This window comes from Vicugna pacos, chromosome 1, assembly GCF_048564905.1.
Source record: "Vicugna pacos chromosome 1, VicPac4, whole genome shotgun sequence".
Lineage (NCBI taxonomy): Eukaryota > Metazoa > Chordata > Mammalia > Artiodactyla > Camelidae > Vicugna > Vicugna pacos.
Window position 1 is genome coordinate 73,023,855 of NC_132987.1, and position 17,370 is coordinate 73,041,224.

The 17,370-nt window shown below is 34.0% G+C and overlaps 1 protein-coding gene across 2 annotated transcripts in view; it reads right to left on the reverse strand.

Annotated features, from left to right (window-relative positions):
* ATP6V1A (ATPase H+ transporting V1 subunit A) overlaps positions 1-17,370 on the reverse strand; it is a 52,763-nt gene that overhangs the window by 21,652 nt on the left and 13,741 nt on the right. For both annotated transcript variants that reach the window (XM_006211341.4, XM_072965031.1), the window contains exons 2-3: positions 4,246-4,340; positions 1,486-1,614 (exon numbers count right to left, since the gene is read on the reverse strand). In XM_006211341.4, the coding sequence (XP_006211403.1) occupies positions 1,486-1,614; positions 4,246-4,330 (214 nt within the window). In that variant the 5' untranslated portion in view covers positions 4,331-4,340. The remainder of the gene's footprint in view (positions 1-1,485; positions 1,615-4,245; positions 4,341-17,370) is intronic.

Genomic DNA, 17,370 nt, shown 5'->3' on the forward strand with positions numbered 1-17,370 from the left:
AAAGGACCAAAAAACTTAAGACTTAACAATCATTAAGAGACTAATAAATGATGGCATACTCATATGCTGGAATTTCACGTAGCTGTAAAAAGGAATAGGCACTTTTATGAACTGCTCTAGAAAGATCTCCAAAATATATTTGCATTTCCAATATTTGATTATGAAATATTTCAAACCTACAGAAAAGTTGAATTTTTCAGTGATCTACATACATTTTACTATATTTATCATATATCTATCTATCTTTCACAATATATGTATTTTTAAGTGAAAAACACAAGGTGCAAAACAGTGGATATAATATGCTATCTTTTGAGAAAAAAAGAAAGAAAAAGAAAATACATATTTATATTGGTTTATATAACTAGAAGAATACACAATAAGCAGAACTAACAAAATTGGCTTCATACATGCATCTCTGTTTTGAAAATGGGCCAGATACAGGATGACAAAAGTGGAGTGGGTTGTCACTACACATATGTTCATTTGTTTATCTTAAATCTTCAAACCATGTAAAAGATTAAAGATAAATCTAACAGAAAAAATCCTTTTGATTAGTGATGATTTCATAGCTATAAAGACTTAATTTTATTAAAATTTTCAGATTATTTTGCTTAGAATTAGCACTCCAGTACTAACACAGAAAGAACAGGTACCTTAAGCATATATTTTAATATGGCAAAAAAGTTATACCAAATAAATCTTGATTAGATAGTCAAAGACATAATGCTGATCTTCTAAGTAAAATACATAAATCAACCTAAGTAAGAATCAATCTAAGTAAAACACATAAATGAGAAGGAAAAAAAGTCATTCCTCTTCATAAAGTTTAATCTTTTATCTTTATTTTTCATAGAAAATTGGAAATACTATATTTAAAAGTCAAAATTATGGTACCCAAATAGTAAATATTTCCTAGTGCTGAAGCTATACTGTAACATATCACCCAGAACAAAGAGAGCTGTGATTTATTTATGGATTTACTATTTTTTATTATATTCCTTGTACATAAAACTTCAAAGATTAACAAATATAAGCTGTTTATTAACTTCATTTTTTATGGAACTATATAGTTGACATACAATATTATATTAGTTTCAAGCGTACAACACAGTGATTTGACATAATACTGGCTTTACTATTTTAAGTAGAAATCATGATTGGAGAATTTTAACTGTACAAATGGATGTTGTTACTCTGTTGATGCTATCTTCTACAATATGTGTCCCTCTGTAGAAAAATTCTAATTGGTTCTCCCTAAAGTTTGTGAGCTACTAAAATATTAAGAGCAATGAAAGTTCAGAAGATAACACTAATTTCTTAAAATAAGAGCACTAATTCCTAGTACCTTTCTTCAATAAACTCCTATATAAATCACATTTCTTTCAACACCAACATTTCACATGTCTGATAGCACTGATGCTGCCATAAATCTTCAAATTTTGATTTGTAGAAAATGGCCAGAAATTGAACCAAAAAGGATACAGGTTTCTTCATATACCTGGATAGTCGCCATGTCACCCTCCAATCGGATAATCTCTCCAACCAACTCACTGTGGCCCACTCTCACCAGTTCATACATGGCAGCACCTGCCATGTCACAGGCTGTAACCACTGAAAGGAACAAGTGAGAATCACTTTGTGATTCAGGTATATATATATATACGCCTATATATACGCCTATATATAGACAGATACATATGTGTAGATATATATACATATATACACGTATTTTCCAATTATTTTCCATTTTAGATTATTTAAGATATTGAATATAATTCTCTGTGCTATATAAAGGAAATCCTTGTTGCTTATCAATTTTATGTACAGTAGTCTGTATCTGTTAATCCCATTCTTCTAATTTGTCCCTCCTCCCCACCCTCTCCCCTTTGATAACCATTAAGTTTGTTTTCTATGTCTGTCAGTCTGTTTCTGCTTTGTATATAGATTCATTTGTATTATTTTTTAGATTCCACATGTAAGTGATATCATAAAATATTTGTTTTTCTCTGTCTGACTTACTAACAATAATATTTTCTAGGTCCATCCATGTTGCTGCAAATGGCAATATTTCATTCTTTTTTATGGCTGAGTAATATTGAATTATATCTATATATCTATATCTGTATCTGTATTTTCTTAAGCCAATTGTCTTTTTGATGGGCACCTGGGTTGTTTCCATGTCTTGTCTATTCTAAATAGCTATGAACACTGGGAATGCATGTATCTTTTCAAATTAGAGTTTTCATCTTTTCCAGATATATACGCAGGATGAGATTGCTAGATCATATGGTACCTCTACTTTTAGTTTTTTAAGGAAGCTCTAAACTGTTTTCCAAAGTGGTTGCACCAATTTACTTTCCCACCAACAGTGTACAAGGGTTCCCTTTTCTCCACACCCTCTCTAGCATTTATTATTTGCAGGCTTTTTGATGATACGGCCATTCTGACTACTGTAAGGGGATAGCTTATTGTGGTATTGATTTGCATTTCTCTAATTAGTGATGTTGAGTATCTTTTCATGCCTTTTTTGGCCATTTGTATGTTTTCTTTGGTAAAATGTCTATGTAGGTCTTCTGTCCATTTTCTGATTGGGTTGTTTGTTTTTTAGATATTGAGTTATATGAGTTGTTTGTATATTTTGGATATTTGGATTTGCCAGTCATATCTCATCCCTTACATTGTCTTTTTGTTTTGTTGATCAAAAAGGTACATTCTTAGCATATGATACAGTTGGGCTAAAAAGAATAAATTTGTTAGGCTAAAGATTATTTATGTATAAAATACACATGAAAACTATTTTTGTTTTGAAGTTCTATAAGGCAAACTCTTACCTAGTAGCAGTGAGGTAAGTTTTGATCAACCTGGCTCACTATACTAAATGGAATGATGGTTTTTGGAACAATTTTTAAAAAGCTTTAAAACTAAAATTAGAACAAGAGCTTTAGCTAGTAGCATGGTAGAATGCCACACAGTTATCAGCAAAAATTATTTTTCTGGTAGGGAGTGAAGGTTGCACATTTTCAGATATGTGTAAGAATAAATCTATTTTAATATTTAGCTTTCTGATACAATTAACTAGAACTATGAGTTAGGTGATATTCAAGTGGAAACTCAAAGTATTAATATTTAACTTATGTTAGAACATAAACTAACATAAACTTTTGTTAGAAAATGTATTAATTTTATAAATACTTAAATCTCTGTACCTACTATATTAAGAATAATTAAAATGCACAGAAATGCCAGAGATAACTGAAATTTAAAACCATATTTCATAAACAAAAAGGATTGCATTTCTCTCTTATCTCATTAAATACTTAAGAATCATAAATAGGTTCCAGGAGTTTACTGTAAGTTTCAGAAAACTAAACTCTTTTGATGGTATTCTTTTGCCTTTTTCCTGAAAGTTCTTATGTATAGTTTAAGCTTCAAGCTCAAACACCAAGTTCTAAGCGGAAAAAGCTTTTTAGGGAGAAATAAAAACACACAGTGACTGAAGGTCTTCATTTGCATTAACACCAAGAAAGGGTCATCACCCACTGTGATTAGAACAACAACCAAAAAAGACTATAACATGGGGTTATAAAAAGACATACGGAAAAATGAATTTCCATGGCACTAAAGATTATAAATCAATGAGCAGATTTTACCTATGGACATTGTGAATCATAATTTGCTGTGGAAGTGTGGGATAACAAAATGAATAATAGAAAGAGATTTATTATTTAAAATGCAATACCCCAAGTATAGGCAGAACAAACTGTTTTCCATTCTCATTACTGAGTCTTTTCTGACAGATAGCTAGTTATGTGATATATGAAGTAACCATTCAGAAGGATTTATATATGCAAAGACCCAAGGTTGATATTTCTGAGAAATGCTCTAAAAGCAATTATCAGAATTCAAACTGCATTAACAGATATTTAATCCATAAACTTTATAGCTTTTTAAGCTCAGATTTAACAAAAGAAATTAAGAAGCATAACATCAATTATACACTTACATAATTAACAGGATATCACAAGTTAGTACCTCAATAATTATCAAATTTAGATAATAAATGTTACAGGAGCTCTTATGATGAAGGCATTACTTCAGTCTTATAGCAGCTATGAAATCTTTTAAGAACAGGTAGAATTTATGTAGAGGAACAGAAACTTCTGAATTTCTGCCTAAAACACCTGAAAAGACATTAATTGATGTTAGGAATTTTTACTATTGAGATTATTATATATTACTTACCAGGTCCAGAAACCCCATGGACATAACCAAACGTGCTTTCTTTATCTTCGTCACGTATTTTGGGTAGCTTGGAGAAATCCATCATGTTAATTCACCTATGGTAAAAAAGAAAAAAAAAAGTATAATTACAAACCTTAAAGCAAAAGAACCAATATAGGTAGTAAACTGCTGTATTCTTGAGTAATTATCATTTATTCAAAGTAAAAGATAATATAAAATTCGTAAGGTTTGGTTAAAAGTACCTCATTCCTGGATGTTCTACAGTTATTAAAATTCAGGATTATATATCCCTATGCAAGATATTCCATACAAAATACCAAGGAGTGTAACAAACAATGTGAAGTCTTTCCAATGGCTTATCTTGCTCTACAACATCCTGCCCTCCCATTATCTCCCTGACTCTTCCTCTTAATCATGCTGCATAAACACGGAAGTCTTTGCTATTTCTCAAAACACACACACATTCTGCCTCAGGGTCTCTGTACATCTTGTTCCTCCTGCCTGGAGTACTCTGCTCTCAGATACCAGCATCTGAAACCATGTTCAGGTCTTCACTCAGAAGTCCCCTCCTTTGAGAGGCTTCTCTGACTATTTGCCCATCTACTTAAAATTGCAGCATGCCTCCCTCCTCTTTCACTACTTTATTTTTTATCATCTAAAAAATTATATCTTACATTAAAAACTTTAAATGAATAATCTATCTTTAAATTTTTTCTAGGATCATTTCCCCCCCTTTTTTCCTTTTTTCAGCACAATACAGAACAGTTTAAGAAATTCAATGTCTTTATTGTATAGATGTGTAATCTGAAAAACCTAAAGACTTCTATTTAGGTCCAGATGGAAAACTGGTTACAGATCCCAAAGTAGGAAGTTGCTTTGTGACTGCTTGTCTAACATATAATTATTGATAATTCAATAATGGAGATAAAAAAATATATATATATATACAAAAAGCTAAATAATGTCTCCAAACAAACATAAAGGGTCACAGATCAATATGTGATAAAGTGCCAAATAATAGACTTATTTACTAAAAGTTCAAGGAGTAGAATGTTTAGGGAAGACATCTTGAAGGTCAGGTAAAATGAGCCTAAACTAAGAAAAGACAGAGAGCAAAGGCATTTCAGGTGGGGAAATAACAAGAACAGAAGAATGGAAATAAAATTCCATTCAGGAACAGTTAATAGTTAGTGAGAAATAAGGATGCAAAGGCAGAGAGACTAATTTGTTGGTCTTAAATTGAATGCCTGGTGCACTTTATCCTACAAACAATAGGGAATAACCAAAGATTGAGGAAGAACTGTTAGGAGAAGAATGATGTTTAATTCATCTAACATAAAGTAGGGGAGGGAATGCAGGCATGGTGAGAAGTTGAAAAGCTCTGGAAATAGTTACTGGTTGAGTGTCACAGCACTACCAGACCATTGCTGAAAACCACCAACCCTCCCCTTAAACAGGAACTAACATAACATCTTTAAATCACCGGTTCTGGACACAAAGAAAGGAAGCCATAGAAAGAGAAAAACAAAACCAGACAGAACCAAATGAAATGAAGACAGAGATGAATCTGACCTCCGACAGACTCTGAGTCTCATTCTACACTGATTTTACTACATCAGTGTCCTAGTGACACACCTACTGGCAGCCAAGATGGAAAGTCACCGACCAAAAAAGGACAGAAAAGGGGTAGCATCCCATTTCCAGGAAAACCCTGCCTCTTTCCTAGAAAACTAATGCATATGCCTCCCCATCATTAGTCTCACTTCTACCCCCACTGTTCTTCCTCTTTAAAAGCAAATCCCTCTAGCTATTAAGGGGAGAAGTTGATTTGTAAACTAAGTTCCCGCTTCTCAGTTCTCTGGCCATTGACTAAAAGCTTGCCCTGCTTCAATCTCAGCTTCCCTTTCACTCTTGGCTGCACTAACAATTCCCTACAGAGGCAGGCAGAGGGCCTAGGCTGGGCTAGAGCCCAAACAAGGGTCCTTACTTAATTCGGTAACAAATGGAATTCACTTTATTAAGTGTTTATTGAGTCCCCACCAAGGAAAAGGCACTGGGTTAAACTTAGGGAATAAGGATTGTGAGTAAAAGGAGCTTCCACTGGCTTTAAACAACTGTACCATAAGGCAAAATGATTTAAGTGTTCAAAATGACAACACTTTGGGAGCAGAGTTAAAACTGATTCAGATGTGGGTAAAGTGTAAACCAATGGGGATGAGAGGGGGGAACAGGTGAGGGGAAAATCAGTTTCAAAGCTGAGTTGAGCCCAGATAGAAAGAATACAGAAAGAAGAAAACCAAGTGCTGAGCCTTGGGGATTAATTCAGGAAGGGCTGAGTAGCATTTTTCAGTCTTTCTGGAGCTACTGAAGGAAGCTCCATGGAACACAATTTGTAATCCATTAACTAAGGTATCAACGAATAAACAATAAAGTCATTAACAGTGGAATTCTCGTTTAATACACTTAGTGTGGTCAGAAGGGTCTGTCTGGTGGACAGGACTAAGGGAAGAATCTAGTGATTAAAGAAACAAGCCAAGAGTAAAAACAGTTAAAGAGAAAAACCACATGGAGATATGGGAGAACTTCCAAGTGAGAATATGATCAAAGAGGCAAGCACCAATAACTTAAAGACGGTATCGATGATAAGACAGAGACTTAGCACCATGTTGGTAACTTATTGATAAAGATGAAGTTAGTGCGTATTATGATGTCAGAAAAAAATAAACCTGATACTGCTACCACAATGTCAAAAAAAAAAGGAGGCAAAGATTTTGGTTCCATTAGGAAGATAAAATTGGAAGAAGGGCATTTGAGGGAGGAAGTAAATAAAGAAAACAGGAAATTGGCTTACTAGGATTTTCCAGGCTCCTAAAGATGCATGGAAGAACTGTTGAGTAAGCAGGAATGAGACTGCGAAAGATTCGAATATAAAAAGATGAAACAAGTTTTTCTAGAAACTACTTAGATAATAAGGAAAAAACCAAAGTCTAAAGATGAAAACGTTTGGCAAAAGAGTTGGGCAAAGTCATTAAAGAAGTGGTCAACAAGCAAATGAGGTCAAATTTCAATCTTCAGAAAATCAAAGATTTTCAAAGTCAGAAGAGAACTTGATAACCATATAGTCTAACTTCTTCCCCAAATTTGTAGGGCATTTCGTACAAAGCATGCATGATACACAGTCATCTGCCTGTTTAAGTGGAAATAGCATGAAATCCTGAGTCAGCAGACTTAGGAAATATCTTGATTCTACCAGTGACATGTTGCAGGAGATGGTGGACAAATTGAACTTTCTTAATATCTTCATTTGAAAATACCACCTATCCCAGAGTTATGACTAAATCACAGTTTGTCAAAAATGTTCCATGTAAAATGTAAAATGCTTACAAAAATTCCATCAGTAATACCTACAATTTAAACAGGGCTTCAATTCTATTTTTAGAAATCTGCTCTAATCTACTTCCCCATAACTTCTACCCTCTGTCTTATTTCTTCCAACTACTATGGCCACACAGAGTATGTTCCCTTTCCATGGAAATTCTTTAGTGGTCTTCAGCTGTCCCTCAAAGGACAATCTTCTTTCAGATCCTTCTCCCCTGAGGCTATCCTATTCTGGAAGTATTTCATGATGTCAATATTCCTTTTAAAACTGAGCAAACAAAATTAAAAATTGTATTCTAAACGTTATTTAAGTACTGAAGAGTACCTCTTCATCTGTTCTTGCTGCTTCTTTACATTGAAAAACAGACCAAGGCTTTGAGTCAGACAAATTGAGTTTGAATTTATAGGTTGTGTCCTTGAACAAATCAAATTCTTTCAATCTTTCGAGCCTCATTTCATCTGTAAAATCTATTGGGGTTGATGTGAAACACCTAACAGTAAGCCTGACAGAAAAGTAATACTGATGGCTATTAACTTTATTCTGTTAGTACAAGCTAATACTGCCTAATTTCTAAAAAGTGCTTAATATATTTCTTATCTTCTTGTTACTTGAACCAAATCTAGTCACTTGGTTAGTTTTTCTTTTCTTAGCTAGTATGTATATTTTACTGTAACTTTATTTTCTAAAACTAAGTAGATTTTATTTTAAGCATTGATGATGTGCCAGGTGCTGTATTATAGCCTAAGAATATAATGGAGTAAGTAGACACAATCTCTCCTTCAAGGAGCTTCTGGTCTGGTGGATAAAAAGACAAAAGTAGTTACAAAGTGACAAACATGCTCTCATAGGAGCAGTGCAGGCTGATTTAGAAGGGCATAAAGCAGAGGCATCTAACCTAGACTCAGGCAGGACAAGCATGATTAGAGGAGGCTAAGTTGAAATTTGAAAGATGAACAAGGAGGCATTAGAATATACTGTAGATCTTCCTTACAGATGCTTCAAATCTTCTAGGGTTCATGAAGGTGTCCTAGAGAGTTCATGAGGTAATAATGGTATCTATTCTGATTTTTTAAAATAGGTATTTACATATTTTCTCTTTAAAACAACAGTGAGAAGCTCCAAATGTTACGAGCAATAATTAGTGGAAATCAAATGAATTTGTCCATGAGTCAGATATCTTGTAGACTTATCATTCAGCTGAATAATCCTAGCCATCATAGGAAACTCATGATTCTATAGTTTTTAACTTTAGTTTTAGGCATATATTGGTTAATTTACTCCAAAGACAGCAGGTATCTGGAACAGTGACATCATACCAGGAAGAGAATCGACAGCCTAACTCATAATTCTATAAATTTACTTGGTATCTGAGTATCTATCTGCTTTTCACCAGATCCATAAATTTGCATTCATCTGATTAATAGTCTTATATAGCAAATCAAGATTACTCTACTTTTTTAAAAGTCAATGTTTACAACAGTCAAGATATGAAAGTAACCTAAGTGCCCATCAGTACGTGTGTGTGTATATATATATATATGTAAAATATATATATACACACACAATGGGGTATTGTAAAAAAGAATGAAATTTTGTCACCTGTGACAACATGGATGGACTCAGAGGGTATTATGCTTAGTGAAATATACCAGACAGAGGAAGACAAATACTCGATGATTTCACTTATATGTGGAATCTAAAAAACAAATCAACATTCCAAAGAGAACAAACAGGTGGTTGCCAGAGGGGAGAGAGAAGTGGGAGGAGGAAAGAAATGCGAGATTAAGAGGCACAGACTTTCAGTTGCAAAATAAATGAGTCACAGGCAGGAAATGTACAGTGTGGGGAATATAGTCAATAAGTAGAAAACTAGAAGGAAAAAAAAAGGTCAATGTTAAGAGGCGAAAAATATGATGGTTACGAGTAATTTACTTTTTGTATCCCACTGTGTTATACGCAGAGAAGTGGTTGCAAATACATCCTAAAACGAGCTCTTAAAAGATCTTTCAGGAAACAATAAGAAAATTACGAAAATACCAGTTTTTAAAGTATAAAATGCAGGAACTCCAAGCACTTTTGTCCACTTTAAATGTTTTAACATGTTAAATTTTAATCTTGGCTCCAGCAACTCAGACTTTTACACTTGCTGTGCCTCTGTCTAGAATGTTTTCTCCTCACTCCCATGAAATAGCCCCCCTCTTCCCACTGTCGTCCTCAATTCTCTTACTCTGCTTTTCTTCATAGCACTCATAACTACCTGAAGGAATATAATTTTTCTTTTTAATTTATTTGTTTATTGTCTGTACACTCTCCAGAATGCCAAGTTTCATGAGGGCAAATAAAACAGTGTCTGGGCCAGGAATAAGCACTTAGGGAACAGTTGCAGAGTAACTCCTTACCCCCTAATACCACCTCCACTTCATAAATGGGGAAACTAAAGACTAGAGATGCAAGTAACTTTGCCCAAGATCACAAAACCAGCAAATAAAGGTGGGATTATGAACTGAGGCAGTCTGATTCCAAAGCCGATGCTCTTTAAGCACTTGCTTTCTGTGACTTCTAAATTAACTACACTGATTTCTATTGTATGCACCCAAACAATCCTTCATGGTACAGAGGACAACCATCTCTGCCTTAAGACATGTTTTATCAGATACAGAGCTGCAACACCCAGATTCCTCTTCAAGGAAGGATGGAGAGGGTTGTCAGTAGCTAGCCAACAGGTGTCAGCCCTTCAGGGTCGGCCTCAGATGCAGAGAAGTGCCTTGTCCACATTCACACCCTTCACAGAGCACAAAAGACTGGTATAAAAACTCCACCACGTCAGCCCAATGTGGGACACTCTTACATATCCACATATCCCCACCCAATTGGCTGAGGCTTTATCAGGCTTGCATTGCATTCCAACTTCTTCCCCTGCCCAGCTTTGCTTCTGCCCCTTCCTTTCACATGTGTTGATCCCTAAGAAACATCCTACATACCAGACTCCCTCTTGACACCTGATTCCAGAGAAACCAGAATACTTAAATAATGAACAAACTAAACTATTCCTAGTCTTTTGAGGAATCTCCATTTTTCACAGTGGCTGCACCAAACAGCATTTCCACCAGCAGTGTAGGAGGGTTCCTCTTTCTCCACAGCCTCTGCAGCATTTGTCATTTGTGGACTTTCGAATGATGCCCATTCTGACTGGTGTGAAGTGATATGCCATATGACCCAGTAATCCTGCTCTTGGGCATATATCCAGAAGGAACCCTAATTCAAAAAGACATCTGCACCCCAGTGTTCATAGCAGCACTATTTACAATAGCCAAGACATGGAAACAGCCTAAATGTCCATCAACAGACGACTGGATAAAGAAGATGTGGTATATTTATACAATGGAATACTACTCAGCCATAAAAACTGACAACATAACACCATTTGCAGCAACATGGATGTTCTTGAAGAATGTCATTCTAAGTGAAGTAAGCCAGAAAGAGAAAGAAAAATACCATATGAGATCGCTCATATGTGGAATCTAAAAAAAAAAAAAAAAAAAGAACATAAATACAAAACAGAAATAGACTTAGACATAGAATACAAACTTACAAACTTGTGATTGCCAAGGGGGCGGAGGGTGGGAAAGGACAGACTGGGATTTCAAAATTTGTAGATACTGACAGGCATATGCAGAATAGATAAACAAGATTATACGGTATAGCACAGGAAAATATATACAAGATCTTGTGGTAGTTCACAGCGAAAAAAATGTGACAATGAATATATGTATGTTTAAGTATAACTGAAAAATTGTGCTCTACACTGGAAGTTGACACAACATTGTAAAATTACTATAACTCAGTAAAAAATGTTTAAAAAATAAAAATAAATAATTAAATAATGAACAAACTGATTACTCCTTATATAACTGAAACTTAGACTCACATTTGAAGTACTACAATTTTTGTCCTGTCTTCTTAGTTATTTTGAAATTAGTTACATCAGGTTAACTCAGGTAACGAGTATAGAGCTCAGGTCCCGGTACAAAGAAAGCCTTCATTTCTACAAAGAACTTGCTCCTCCTCCTTCAGCATAAACCCTAGATAGAGCCCAACACCAGTAGTTACAGGAAAAGAAGCCTCAAATACTATTTTCTGATAGAGTTGGAAAATGTGTTTTCTTAGGTCCAAAAGTTTCAGGTTCCAACTTTTTAACATTTAAACATTTTGAGAAACTCCCAAGGATTGCTCCAAGGTAATAGGCTCTCTGAACATTACAATTTGCAGTTCCCACAGCGCTGATATAAGGGTTCGTATTGCACTTCAAAAGCTTTTTCACCAAAGCACCCCAACTGCAGAAAAACAAGTAAACATGAAAATGAATACCTTCCCACCACCTTCCAGAATCTTGACAGACAGTAAGATGTTATAGCAGTTTTAGCTGGGATTTTGTATGTTCTTATAAATTCTCTTAATCCAAACAAGTTTTGCACTCTACTTCATCATATACAATATCTGTTTTATAAGAAAAATGTGAAAGTGCTTCTTCCTCACAATAAAATAAAAATGATAAATTAGATAGATATATTATACTGACTTAACAACTGAATAGGGCAAAGCATATAGCAGTTTGATAGGCATGGCCATACAACATACTAATTTATATCCATTAATCACCCTTCATTGTTATCTATGAAAACAGTGAAATAAAAATGCCCCACTAAAACCTTGTGCTTCACCATTAAATGCTTATGATTCTATATGAAAAGGCACAGGCTTTTAAAAATGTTAAGACAATAACCTCCTAAAATGTTTTAACTTGCAATAAGCAAATTATATTTTAAGTTGGATTATATTGAAAGTTAATCTAATGCCAAATCTCCATACAATCCAAACTACCATGATATGATTTAATGCTACATGAAATTTTAAATGCTACTTAATAATTCCTTTCTAATACAATATGCAGCTATTATTGTTACTCTCAATCATCTAAAAAATAAAAGCATGATACCTACTTTAAAAATAGTTGCTTTCAGGGTGAGGGTATAGCTCAGTGGTAGAGTTCAATCCCCAATAGCTCTATTAAAATAATAATAATAATAATAATAACAAAAATAAATTAACCTAATTATCTCCCCTACCCCCAAAAAATAGTTTCTTCATGAAAACATGTAGTATATATAGCTGCACTCAGAGAAATCAACTTAATGATTGTATTTTTTAAAATTTACCTTTAGCTGTTGGACTCCTATTTTGAGGATAAAAAGTAAATGCAATTTACAGCCAAGATTCTACTAGTCACACACTGAAACCCCTTACCCTCATATTTGTGAAAGATTTGAGGAAAAAAAAATACCCTGCTATAGAAGGGGAAAGATCCAGACAGCACAGGCAACCATCTGATCTAATGAGTCATCAGTCTCTCCCACACACTGCAGAACACCGCAGTGGCAAATCCCAACAGCAGAGGCTTGCTTTTGTTCCTTCCATTTTACAAGGTCCCCTCCAAACTGCTACTGGTTAATGCACCATACCTAGGAATTTCATTATTCCAGGAATGTTTTTACTACCAGTCTTGGATGATAGAGCTGCTAGAGTCAAGAGTGACGTGTCATATAAAAGCTAAATACCAAGATTCCAAGACAATATTTATTTACATACAAAATTCTTCATTGACACAGGGGCACTTCTTTGACAATGAAGTATTGTTTTAACGTAACACTTGAAAAAAATACATTCTATCCAATTGATTGAAGACTGTCTTTGGAAATAACAGATTTTTTTTTTAAGATGAAGAATCTAGTTGGTCAAAAGCAAATACTTGTTTTCACACATAATTTACCTATGGAAATGCATCATGATCTGTTTAATATTTTTATGCTTGTTATAAATTATAACAAAAGTTATAGAATAGGCAGAATTCCAGGTAATAATATTACCTTATATTTATATAGTACTAAATCATTTTGTGAAGCACTTTCCTATTCGTTTTATTTACTCTACCTACCTAGCAACACCGTTAGAGAGGCTTATGTGGCAGATTACTGATTAGCGTAACTAGTTCCCAATTTTTATCTTGCTAGCAAAATCCTAAATTGGTTCAAATTTTGGTAAGCTTTCAAGGTAATTCCAGTTCCCTTGCCAATGAATGGTTTGGAAATGAGCATGTCATAATATTCTGACCAATAAGCAGTAAGGTAAAGTCTGTTGGGGAGCCTCTGGGAATGATTTATTTGCTTTTTCAAAAGATACAGGCCATGGGAAATACTTTTTCCCTTGTGAGTGGGTCATCTGCATGGGACATGCAGCCACCGTGAGATCCTAAAGAAAGCAAATCTAAGCCGACAGGGCACCTTGCTAAGGATGGCAAAACTGAAAGACAGAAAGCATCTGGGTTCTTGTTGCCTTTACTAGTCCACTGAATTAGCCAACATAACAAAAAAGGAAAGGGTTTCAAGAATAAATATTTTTATATACTATACATATTTCATGTTGCTATTTCTTTAAATGGATAGACCAAAAGGTTAAGAATACAGGCAAACATAAGGCCATTACTTAAATAGTTCACAAAAATTACTGAGATGGACTACAAGGAAATGTGCAGACAAAAGGGGGAATCAGCGTAGAGAAGTACAGAAAAATCACAGGTGGCAAACTGGACTAACAGAATCAGGAAAAATCTATTCCTAAAAGAATAAAAATGTTTTGAGGGCACATACACCTCTTCATTTATCAAAATAAAGGCATTTCTGTAAAAGAAATAGTAAAGATAAAAGTTAGAGTGGACAATTAAGTGGAGGCTAGAATTCAAATCATATCAGCCACATATGCTTATGGCTTGTTGACAAGCTTAGCCATAAACAGTTTTGATAGCATTCCTAGAAGCAAACAATCACAGATTCCTTCCACTTCAAATTTTTATAAATAAAATTGAGCTATACTGAGTGTGACAATCCAAAGTTTTAACCAGAATAACAAAATACTGTGTTTAATGTATAAGTTCTATGGGATGAGTTTACAGGCTCGAAGCCTATGACCAATGGTAGAACTGTCATATGAACAGACTCAAGTATCCCTGCCTTCAAGGAGCATATGTATTGTTTTCTTACTCCCTTCTCTCCATGTAGGATAGAGCCTTGCACAGTAGTAACTCAATAAAATGTTCTGAAATTAGGAATAAATAATATCAACTACTACTTGTTAAGCACATATCACATTCCAAGCATTATATTAAAAAACAAACACATCTCATTTAACCCTTAAAAACAGTCCTATGAGGCAAGTGTTTGATTGGGAAACAGGTTTTGAGACTTAAGCAATCCACTCAAGATTAGAGCTTTGGCACAAAGAAGCCCAAATTTAGTCTGATTTTAACATATAAACTTTTACGAATGTATGTATATGTTCATAATAGATGCATGACTGGGACATTATGCTGTACACCAGAAACTGACACATTGTAACTGACTGTACTTCAATTAAAAAAATTAGCTTTTAATAACAAATAATTCAGAAGACTTTATTTTAGCCAGTAGCTTTAACCTTCATTACCTTAAAAAAAAAAGGATGCCTCTTTTCTATTATTAACTGACTACATTACAGTGACAAATGATAATATGCAGGCAAAAGGGAAGGGATGAAAAAAGATGACATAACAGATCATCAACAAACTAAAGCGGAAGTAGTGAAACAACTACGAATTGACTGTTCCTAAAATATCAATCTCCTAAAAAACTAAGATTTTTCAATAACAACACATAACGCTGTTTTTATTAATGCCTACATTTACAACACAAACATAAATAACTGATTATAATAGTAAAAACATATATAAATTTAATTGCAAAGTTAAAGGGCAAATTTGGGACTAATACGAATATTAATGAAAACAGATTCAACACAATTTTGCTATAGGGAATAGCAGTGGAAAATTTCTATTTAATATACCATCATAAATTTGGAATAATGAAGTTATCTAAAACAGTATCTCAGTGAGAAATTCTTATTTTTCTTATTTCTTAGATAAAACTTACAGAAGAGTTAAAAGTTACAGTGAAGCTAACATTAATACCCATAAGACTTTTGTGTGAACTTTTAGAATATTTAGAATATTTTCTTGATTGCAGGTTACAAAGAAAAAATGAGTCACTGATTTTATATCTTAACTTACCAAGAATGTAGATAGTCAAATGATACAAACAATAAAGAAAATAAGCATTTGTCATATACTTTTCCTTAGGATTTATTTTCAGAAGCAGTATTTTTAATTTTTACATTTTGCTAGTATACTTTCATTCACTTTAACTTACCGACTAGGTGAAGCCAAGGTAAGGCAACCAACTAAGGATCCATAAGGGTACTCTTATGCTGCTGTCTCACAGGAGCAACGCTTACACACACTCTCCTACCTAGAAATAATACCGTATTTCATCTAATCTAAGATACTATCAGTAATATATTCTTCTATTTGATGTACTATGAAGAAAAGAGTCAACAAACTAAACTAAAGCATTACCCTAAATAGGTTCACCACCAACTCAGGAATTAATGAAATCTTTGCAATAAAAATATGACGTAAAATACACTGAGGATGAAAGAGGAAAAGAATCCTGCTTAATATAGGTGAAAAAACACTTCACAATGCGGATTTTAAGTTATAACTTCAGTCAAAAGTGCACAGATGTTTTCAATTTAGAGGGCAAGAAATTTGCCTTTCAACATGTTTGCCTAGTATTCTATGATTAATAACCAGGATTTATTTAACTGAATTGGCTGTAGGGAGAGAAGGACTTAATTACAGATGGAGGTTTTCAATAGTATGGTTTGCTAAGGAATTAACTTCCAGTTTCCCCTGGAATGCACTCATAGCCTTCAATATTGCACCTCTTTAGCACTTGCCACTGCTGTAATTAAAAATCTGTGAACAGAATTTTTCAATGTCTGTCTCTACTGTAAGTGTGAAGAAAACAGGGACCACATTTGCTTTGTTCAATGAGCACCACAATTAGATAGTAAAGCGCCTTGACACACAGCAGGCTATTATTAAATATTGCTTAGTGACAGTACTGGTAAAGGTGCGTGGGAAACAGGTACTCGCATTCACTGAGTGATAACTGATACAATCCCTCTGAAGGGCACTAAATACACATTTTGGCCTAATGCTCAATGGCCAAGATTTTAAAAATCAGTATTTACCTGAGGTCAAAGCTGAAGCCAAATATTACCACCACAGAATGACCTTCTGATATAAAAGAAGAAAAATATTTGTTAAAAGTTATAAATGTTATAGTTTTAGTGGTTGTTTTGTTTGACATTATGAGTGCTAGTGCACCAAATAATTCTACAAAGAATAGATAAAATCTTATTCCTATTATTCCACCTGTTACTATTATTTTAAATTTTACAAACAAATATTAGCACAAAAAAGCTATACAACTGCACACATATATGGAAAACTGATTTCTGATATAAGTGAAAAGGCAATTTAGTGGAGAAAATACGGTTGGTGGTAGATCAAGTTGATATATAAATGTGAAAAGGGTACTTCAATCCATACCTTGCACCATATACAAAATAAACTAGGCATGGATGGCAGACCAAAATGTAAAACCTAAAACTATAAAACTTTCTTGTGAGCCAAGACATGGAAACAGCCTAAATATCCATCAACAGACGACTGGATAAAGAAGATGTGGTATATTTATACAATGGAATACTACTCAGCCATAAAAACCGACAACATAACGCCATTTGCAGCAACA